The sequence below is a fragment of the Triticum aestivum genome, chromosome 3B (assembly GCF_018294505.1).
Source record: "Triticum aestivum cultivar Chinese Spring chromosome 3B, IWGSC CS RefSeq v2.1, whole genome shotgun sequence".
Taxonomy (NCBI): Eukaryota; Viridiplantae; Streptophyta; class Magnoliopsida; order Poales; family Poaceae; genus Triticum; species Triticum aestivum.
In genome coordinates this window covers 545,940,310-545,949,935 of record NC_057801.1, presented here as the reverse complement: position 1 = coordinate 545,949,935, position 9,626 = coordinate 545,940,310, and the positions used below count along the sequence as shown (strand labels likewise).

The 9,626-nt window shown below is 42.7% G+C and overlaps 1 protein-coding gene across 22 annotated transcripts; it reads right to left on the bottom strand.

Annotated features, from left to right (window-relative positions):
- Window positions 1–2,780: 2,780 nt before the first annotated feature.
- On the bottom strand, window positions 2,781–9,300 carry LOC123070819 (uncharacterized). 22 transcript variants are annotated; one of them, XR_006433946.1, is made up of 9 exons: window positions 8,776–9,299; window positions 7,627–8,472; window positions 7,071–7,240; window positions 6,073–6,183; window positions 5,871–5,934; window positions 4,739–4,855; window positions 4,027–4,641; window positions 3,218–3,296; window positions 2,781–3,132 (listed from the first exon to the last, which is right to left on the bottom strand). XR_006433946.1 is itself a non-coding variant. In XM_044494182.1 (9 exons), exons 3-8 carry the CDS (start codon window positions 7,236–7,238, stop codon window positions 3,279–3,281), a joined length of 513 nt encoding a protein of 170 aa, XP_044350117.1. In that variant the 5' UTR covers window positions 7,239–7,240; window positions 7,627–8,472; window positions 8,776–9,298; the 3' UTR covers window positions 2,781–3,120; window positions 3,218–3,278. The 22 variants fall into 22 exon arrangements, 13 of the variants coding, with proteins under 13 accessions (XP_044350117.1, XP_044350114.1, XP_044350108.1 ...); XM_044494182.1 differs by having other exon boundaries at window positions 2,781–3,120; window positions 4,553–4,588; window positions 4,686–4,855; ... (1 more) ...; window positions 6,073–6,162; window positions 8,776–9,298; XM_044494179.1 differs by having other exon boundaries at window positions 2,781–3,120; window positions 4,553–4,588; window positions 4,686–4,855; window positions 5,871–5,901; window positions 8,776–9,296.
- Between the last annotated feature and the right edge of the window lie 326 nt (window positions 9,301–9,626).

Below are 9,626 nucleotides of genomic sequence, written 5' to 3'. Positions count from 1 at the left end.
TATTTGACATTAGCTCACTTGATAAATGGAGAACCCAAGCCTATGAGAATGCCAAGCTATTCAAAGAAAAAGTCAAATGCTGGCACGACAAAAGGATACAAAAGTGTGAGTTTAACGTAGGTGATTATGTGTTACTATTCAACTCTCGTTTAAGATTTTTTGCAGGAAAACTTCTCTCTAAGTGGGAAGGTCATTACGTTATCGAGGAGGTCTATCGTTCCGGTGCCATAAAAATTAACAACTTTGAAAGCACAATTCCGAGGGTGGTGAACGGTCAAAGAATTAAGCATTATATCTCAGGTAATCCTATCAATATTGAAACTAATATTATTGAAACCGTAACCCCGGAGGAATACATAAGGGAAACTTTCCAGAACGTTTCAGACTCCGAAAAGGAATAGGTATGTGGTACGGTAAGTAAACCGACTCCAAAACAATTCTAATGGCAATTTTTATCCGTTTTGGAATATTTAAGAATTTTGGGAAGAAAGAAGTAGTCCGAGAAGGACACGAGGCCTCCACGAGGGTGGAGGGCGCGCCCACCCTTCCTGGGTGTGCCCCCCTGTCTCATGGCCACCTCGTGTGCCTCCGGGACTCCGTTTTCTTGCACGTTGCGTATTTTGGTCGGTAAAAATTCATAATATACTATCCCGAAGGCTTTGACCAGCGTATCACGCAAATATCCTCTGTTTTCGTTTCGAGCCGTTTCTCTGTTACAGATCTAGAGCACCATGATGCCGCCCTCCTTCAACAATGAAGACAAGGATGCTTCGCTATTGAAGATAGAGCTGAAAAGAGAAGAACCGGAAGAGATCAACAAGGATGAACGGATCAAGAAGGCCATGGAGGTTCAAGCTCCGACGGTGGAAGAAGAAGACATCCCTCAACCCTTACCTAACCTCTTTACTCCAACTGAGATTGAAGCTTTCAAGATGATTGAGTTAGCTCGCATACAGAATAAGTATCTCACACAGGAGAATATTTTGTTGGAGGATCATATCGTCGGACTCAAGGGATTATCCGCAAGTTGGAGGAGCTTTTACGCTCGATGTGCGACTATCCACCATCATCATCACCACCTCCATCACCTTCGAGAACATAATTACATGGGTATGGGCACTCCCCTTGGCAACTGCCAAGCTTGGGGGAGGTGCCCCGCTATCGTATCACCATCACACTCCTATCTTTACCGCTTTACTTAGTTCGATCCCTTTTAGTAGTATCTTGATCTAGTAGATTGAAGTTTTGATATCAATTAGTTTTGAGTTTTGCTTTGTGATCTCTTTATGTAATCGAGTCCATGAGTTATCTATAATAAAGACTAGTTGCCCCGTTGCGCCAAGTGGCGCAGAGACCTGCTGAAGACATGATGTCGATGAAAATAGTTTCATGCTGCAAGAACCTTCAACTAAATCATGCTATTTTTTAAACATGTTTATTATGTTGTTAAATGATAGTCTGGGAAAGGGGAAACTTTGCATAATATGAATATGTTCAGTTTGAAAATATGGCCACTATGATGAGAGAGTAAAGTTGGCATGGTTGTATTTTTTTAGCAAGTTTGAAACAAGGTTATCATGATGAGAAACCTGGCCGTGCATCTTTTTCCTGCAAAAAAAGAGGGAAAAAGATAAGAAACCTAAGAAAAAAACATGTCTTTGTTGTGCATATATGGAGATATAGGGATCAGGAGGTATTAGGATAGCCCATATGTTATTTAGCCCAGCCCACGTAGAGCAATGCATGTGGCCCATGAGGAGCTGAATATGAAACAGCAGGGGCGGATCCAGCGGAGACTATCTATCCCCTTCCTTTCGTTTCCTCATCAGCCGACCGGTGCCATTTCTTAGCTCTTTTGATTTCGGATTTGTCTGCATGCATGGATTTACTTTCCATTTATCTCGATCTTGCATCTCCCCTCTTTTTTGTGGCGATTCCCACCCATTTTGTCTCATTTTCTAGGCATTATAGATCTTGTGATGCGATCCTTTCTATTTAGGGATGCACTCATATGGAAGTAAATTTCTGCAGTTATTCCAATGGTTATTTATAAGCTGACATTGTTTTCATTGAGAATCGATGGTGTCGTAGGTCAGTGCGATGGTTGAGCATGAGGGGATCTCGAACTGACCCTGTGGATACCAGTTCTGATGGAAGCATCTACTATAAACAGAAGGATAATAATAAATTGAGGCTAACCTATGTGGCTAAGGTAAACAAAAAAGGAGAAGAACACAACATAATTCTTAAAGTACATATCCTAGGATGCATTTTACCACGGTACCATCCTAAAAGTCCTTCCTGATGCTTCTTAGCTTCTTTCCTTAGCTAATCGCCCTATTTTTGAGTTTTCGCTAATTTTAACAAGGTCCCTCTTACCCCCTTCACATAATAGGTAAGAAGGTAAGAGTTAATCAGGGGCCATGTTAAAACTGCTCTTTAGTTTTTGTGACACCTTCTCAACCCGATAACAGTTCCATTGATAAGCTGATCTATGGGTTCAATACCCATAAATGTCAAAAGAAAAGATCATGTGATGCATCTCAACTGATTGATTGTTTCATCTCTGCTAAGTCTTCAGAAGGTTGTGGAGCTCTAAATTTCTCTCGAATAGCCGCAACAGAAAAGAATAAACCATACCATACTCAAGTTGACCGGTGCAAAGCTCGTTATAAACAGAAACTTCAAAGGCCATATCAGGTAATATGATGATAGGATTTAGAAAACAATGGCTAGGAAAACAAAACTATTTCGTAGTACAGAACAAGCCAACAAAAACATTTCAACACTAAAGTAAGACTGCAGCAAGCACAATGGTTACACTACACTGTTTAGATACCAAATTGCTAATTTAGGTTATGCGGCTGATGGAACCAAACAATATATAAAGAATCTATTTTCAAGTACTCCCTCTGTAAACGGTCCAGTCCTATGAGGACATTACACATCAGTCAGAGTTCCATGGAGACGGTCTCCTTTCCTATGACTAACCTATGTATATATGCCTCCATGGAGATGGACGAAGACGACACGACCCACATCATGACAACACGGTTCTAGTTTCCTTGGTCCATTCCCTTCTTCTCTTCAGGTCTCTACCTTGGTGTTGTCATGCTACTCCTGCATTCCAGTCTAACATTTAGCTAATATAAACTCACTGCTCTCTGTACAACCAAGCAGTAATAGGGTACAAAAGAAAAACTGGAACTTCACTTACCCACTGAAGTGTGTAAAGCCCAGCTCTGAATTTTTGGTTGCACCGCTAATCATCATCCATCTTAGAGAATAGGCAAAATCTGCAACGATATGAATGGCCTTAGAATTAACTGTTGCAAGAATAAAGGATGTACATCTACAACTACAGCAGAATTAACTGTTACGAATTTTTTGGAAGGAGTGAACATGAGCTTTGTAGTTCTATGTTTATTTTATGGAGCAGTACTGGCATTATTAAAAACAATCCTGTTAGTATTATCATTTTTCGGGTCTTCAAGAAACACATCTCTTCTGTGCTAGATCTAGATACGCCCCGAGCGCAGTATAAGTTATTTGAAATCATGGAAAAGCAACCTGAAAATTGTCTGAAGGCATGAAGACCAGAATTCAGAGTAAACGGTTGTAAAATACCAAGAAGCACTTCATGGAATATATTTGATTACTCGGCATTAATCAGTTAGCACTGGATGTCACCAAATAATGCACCCAACTGCGCACTGGACACCGGCTCGTGTCTAAGTTATCCCATGATCTCATAGGTATGCAACAGTTTAGGCAGAAAATATAGTTTGAATTGGATGTCAGGGCAATGTATCAACTAAAACTGCTTACTCATTTGTTCACCGCATAGAAGCAGGTAATAAACTAATAATAAGTCAAACTTGAAATGATGAACAACTGAGGGCAGGCCTGGCGCAGTGGTGAAGTCCTCCCCACTTGTGCCAAGAGGTCCTGGGTTCGAACCAGCCTCTCTACATTGCACTTTGCAGGGGTAAGACTAGGTTCCTATAATCCCTCCCCAGACCCCACCTTGTGTGGGAGCTTCTATGCACTGGGTCTGTCCTCCTTTTTGAAATGATGAACAACTGATCATGTGTATAGCTCCCGCCTCTTTCCATATTTAGCATGGTTCAGCTAGCCTTCTCTTCGCTATACACTCGACTTAACCAAACGTTTAAGCAAGGCACTTATAATAGGGCAACATCACAACAGTCCTAGTTATTAGGACAAGGTTCAAGTGTGGCTCAAAATATGAACAATAAACTGTACTTCTATTTCTCTTGCTCAAAATCACAATACTGCATTTGTTCCTATTTATTTGTGATCAGTGGCCATGTGCATGCCTAAACCTGAGATTATGATCTTTTTTCGCTTCTGCCTACACACCTAAATCAAAATGGTAAGCATGCCATTTATTTACAAATCAACACCACATCAGTCTAATCTTCCAAGGGCAAGAGCCTAACATATTTTCAGAGATGCGCAATTCAGATCATGCAGTCACAAATAAATGATATGACAGTAAATCCATCCAATTTGCTATTCAATCATATACCTTCCATAATGATGTATCCCCTATTTTAATCTTGCACTGAAAGTTACATACAGTGAGTGACATGTATGTTTATACACCAAGCTTAAAATCTGAAAAGAGCAAAAAACACCAACATTAATTTGCAGAGACACACCTGCTTGGTCAACGACATCCACGTCCACCTGGAAATCCTCAACAGGTACTCACACACTTCCACCATCTTGCACCCGGCGGTGAAGTGCAGTGCCCTAGCACCCTGATTCTTGGCAGCTTGCACCATCTCTGCGAGATGGTCGTGACCACCTTCAAGCTGCCTTGCCATCCCTGCACAGACAGATAAACCGATCAAGCACAATCTTGGAACCAGCCAAGAGTCGCAAGAGCACCCGCCCATGGTTCCTCTTCTTGTCCCTAAACCCAATCTCACTCAGTTAAACCTCTAAGTAGTGCTCTCTCATGGAAGAAGTGAGGTTATTAAATGTACAATATAGTATCGTCAAAAGAATGTACAATATAGCAACCAACCATAGGTGAGCATGAATCATAAGATTGCATTCTTATAGCTGGGTTGATGTGGTTTTTCACCCATTTGTTTAGCTACAGCAATATCATCAGTGTATAAGTAAATGATGCATCTGGGCAAACCAACTCTTTAGGTAAGCTAAATATATTGAAAAAAAATCCATGGAAAGCGTGCATATTTAGCAAGGAAAAGGAGTCTAGAGAGCCTTAGATTCTTGTTATGTGTTGATTTGCAAAATTTCTGCAGCTATATATTTGCTCAATCCAAAAGACATATTTTACTCAACCTTCAGTATAATGTATTTCTAATTGTTCATAACTCCTGAAATTTTTGTTATGGTTTTGCAAGATTTCGAAAGAAAATGCATGAAAATATATTTAAGTTAACAAATGGCAGCACATTATATATTAACCAAAATACACTGGCCGTCCTAAAGCCAATATAAAAAACCAACTAATAAACCTGAAAGTAGGAATCGGCATTGCATTAATATCAGAATCTAATTGTTCAGGAAAGAAGCAAGTAGCTTGTGCGACTCTAACTATGCTTTGTCTCTCCCTTTGCGAGCGTGATACGTACTGAGCTATGTTTAAATATCTACCAAAAAAGTATGGCGACGACGAAGCTGATACGAAAAAGGCCAGCAACTCCTAGTGCAAATCACAACTACAAAATGTTCAAACCAACTATTTGCTCAGATGTTGCAACCATCCTGCACAATCAGTACTTTGTACCATACCATGAAACACCTATATCCCGAAGAATGAAAGCCATTACCTTAATAGGTAAGGCTACTATTACAGGAAGGAACTTTACCTTGTACTTGGCTGGGCAGATGGCTACATAGCTATTTCATGCTTCTAAGTAGTTACACACGGTCCTTGTAGAATAATGCCCAAAAAAACAACTTCCATGAACAATAGGGAACACAACACATACAGTAGCCTCAAAGCACTGTAGTTCTCTCTAAACTAAACCATGCTCATAGTAAGTAAATAGAGGGGCACAAAAGGCATACCTGCAGCAGAGCCAGATCGCCGAGTGTCTCCATTTTCTGAATATCCAAGAGAAAACGTCGCCAGTTTTTTTCCCGCAGACTCCCGTGTGCCTTTGGGACAGCAAAACAACCCTAAAGATCGTAATCATATTATTTCATGGAAGAAATTTTTAGGAAACTAACAAGTCAACTCTTTTAAACACTTTCTACCTAGAGTCTAAGAGGCTGCAGATAGCAAGTGAAACAAAACAAAATCAAGCTGAAATCAGACCACAAAACATCAGAGTTCGTGCCGATGGCCAAAGTCCTGGCCGCCACCCCATACGCCATGCCCGCGTACGTGTTTATAGTGAGTCCACTAATGCGAGCATGCCGATTAAACACAAGAAAACGTATAGTACGCCATTCTGTGAAGAAATTGACTAATGAAGGTCATTGAAAATTTGGTGGTAAGCACGATCATTCAGGCAGGACGCCGATGCACTCTCTCTTCCTCTCGATGCCGCGCTCCTCGACAACGACCCGCCTCTCCCTCCTCTCAAAAGCCGGCCGGCCGCCGACCTGGATCTGCCTCATCACCGGAAGCCGCCTCGATGAGCTCCTCTTCCACTCTCGTGCGTGTGCTAGCTGCTCCCGCTTGAGCTACTGGTGTTGTGCTGCTGCTTGTGCTACTGTTCTGTTGTGCCATGGATGGGTGGTTCTGCTGATACTATTGGCTGCTGTTCTAAAAAAATCAGTTTTTCAGTTGAAGCATGTGTATAGTGGGCAGTCTAATCTTCCAAGGGCAAGAGCCTAACATATTTTCAGAGATGCGCAATTCAGATCATGCAGTCACAAATAAATGATATGACAGTAAATCCATCCAATTTGCTATTCAATCATATACCTTCCATAATGATGTATCCCCTATTTTAATCTTGCACTGAAAGTTACATACAGTGAATGACATGTATGTTTATACACCAAGCTTAAAATCTGAAAAGAGCAAAAAACACCAACATTAATTTGCAGAGACACACCTGCTTGGTCAACGACATCCACGTCCACCTGGACATCCTCAACAGGTACTCGCACACTTCCACCATCTTGCACCCGGCGGTGAAGTGCAGTGCCCCAGCACCGTGATTCTTGACAGCTTGCACCATCTCTGCGAGATGGCCGTGACCACCTTCAAGCTGCCTTGCCATCCCTGCACAGACAGATAAATCGATCAAGCACAATCTTGGAACCAGCCGAGAGTCGCAAGAGCACCCGCCCATGGTTCCTCTTCTTGTCCCTAAACCCAATCTCACTCAGTTAAACCTCTAAGTAGTGCTATCTCATGGAAGAAGTCAGGTTATTAAATGTACAATATAGTTTCGTCAAAAGAATGTACAATATAGCAACCAACCATAGGTGAGCATGAATCATAAGATTGCATTCTTATAGCTGGGTTGATGTGGTTTTTCACCCATTTGTTTAGCTATAGCAATATCATCAGTGTATAAGTAAATGATGCATCTAGGCAAACCAACTCTTTAGGTAAGCTATTCTGACAAAAAAAATCTTCTGGGGAAGACAACTATTGGCACATACCAGACTAATTTACAACCATATCATCATCAGTATTTAAGTAAAGGATGAATCTGCATGACAAGGAAGCACCTCATAGTGTCAATCAGAAGTATCACAAAATAATCAAAAGAAAGATCATATGTATAATCAATTAGTAGAAACGTGATCATGCTTATGGAGCAATGGGACCAAGAAAAGGAACACTTTCTTTAGTAAGTATAAGTTTTTGCTATGAAGCACCATATAACAACACAGATACGACGATATGGAAACAAGCACATAGGATACGGCAATTTGTAAAAACAGCAGTACAAAGATACAACAAGTATATATGAATACTTTACTTTACGAAGCCTTTTATCCCAAACAAGTTGGGGTAGGCTAGATATGAAACCCTTTCACGAGGACTTCCCAGGAGGTCACCCATCCTAGTACTACTCTCGCCCAAATGGATTTCATACCCAAAAGACTGGCTAATTTTTACGTTGGCTCGCCAAGCCTATCACAACCCTTAGATATGAAACCCTTTCACGAGGACTTCCTAGGAGGTCACCCATCCTAGTACTATTCTCGCTCAAATGGGTTTCATACCTATGGGACTGGCTAGTTTTTACGTTGGCTCGCCAAGCCTATCACAACCCTCCTCCTTTACCAGGGCTTGGGACCGGCTATGCCTAGAAGACATAGGCGGAGTTAACAAGTATATATGAATAACTAATAAAATATGTATGCAAAGAAGACAATAAATAATCAATGCATGAGATGAAATAAGATCAGAATACTGCCCCATTTGTTGACTGAATGATCATTAATTTCCCCAATCAACATAACTGAATATCTCCTGTGTCTTTATGTCATTGAACTTCCCTGGCCAGCAAAGCAGCAACATCAACAGGTCAGCCACAACAAGCAGTTTACAATAAACCATGATACAAGCATTATACAAATATATATACAGCAAAGCACCGGCATCAGGCCATCAGCGGATCAACACCCAGCAACAAAGCACCCAACAGCAAGCCAGCAAGCACGCACACAGCAAGCAAGAACGCACGCACACAGCAAGCAAGAACGTACGAACGCAGCACGACAGCAGCAAGCACGCACACATCACACATGTAATAAGCAGGGCAGGAGGATCAGGTAGAGAAGGGATTCAGAGGAAGTAACCTTGCTGGGGACGGGATTCCTGGCGGCAGCGGTGCAGTTGACTCGCGGTTGCGGCTTGAGACGGCAGTCAGGGTGACTCTAGGCGGCGTGGACATGCAGGCCCCCTCGATCCAATCCGCTGCTCTGCTCTTGTCAATCAAGCGACTTATCCTCACCTCTTCCCGGCTGCACCTCTTTGGATGTTGTGCACCTGCGGCTACTCTTCGATGGTGAGCCTCCTCCCATGACGGCGCCGTTGGGCTGGGAAGCCTTTGTAACCACCCCATCTTGACGACCCAGCACTGTCCCTGATCTGCCACAGCGGCGACCTGTGCACGAGCGATGGGAAGGCGAGGAGGAGGAAGGGGCGTGGTGGTGGAGTAGCAGTCGGCAGTGGGGCTCCTAGGGCAGAGGCCGTGGAGACGAGGGAGGAGGAGGAAGAGGAGGGAGGAGGGAGGGAGCGCGGCGGCGGACGAGGGAGGGAGGAGTGAGGGGCGTGGGGACTGTGGATTGGGGCTAGGGTTCGCACGGTTGCCCAATGGGCTCTGTGCGAGGAGAAACCAATCACACCCGTCCACTCCACACCCAGCCAACACAATACGACCCCACCAACAAATTGGCCCACCGGTCATACTCACGTGAAAGAAATAATAAGGTGAAACATATGGTGAATATCTAACGGCCGAGAAGAGCCAGGTGGGAATTTTACCGCGATCCAACGGTAGCGAAAGCACCAAATCGGGGGAGCTCTGTGAGGCAGAGTTGGCTAGCGTTCTTTTATGTTTAAATTAGTGTTGAGTCAGGGGCTTTGCTATTTTGCTATGATCTTGACAAAAAATAGAAAGAATAAAAGAGTTCATATTAATCTTGTG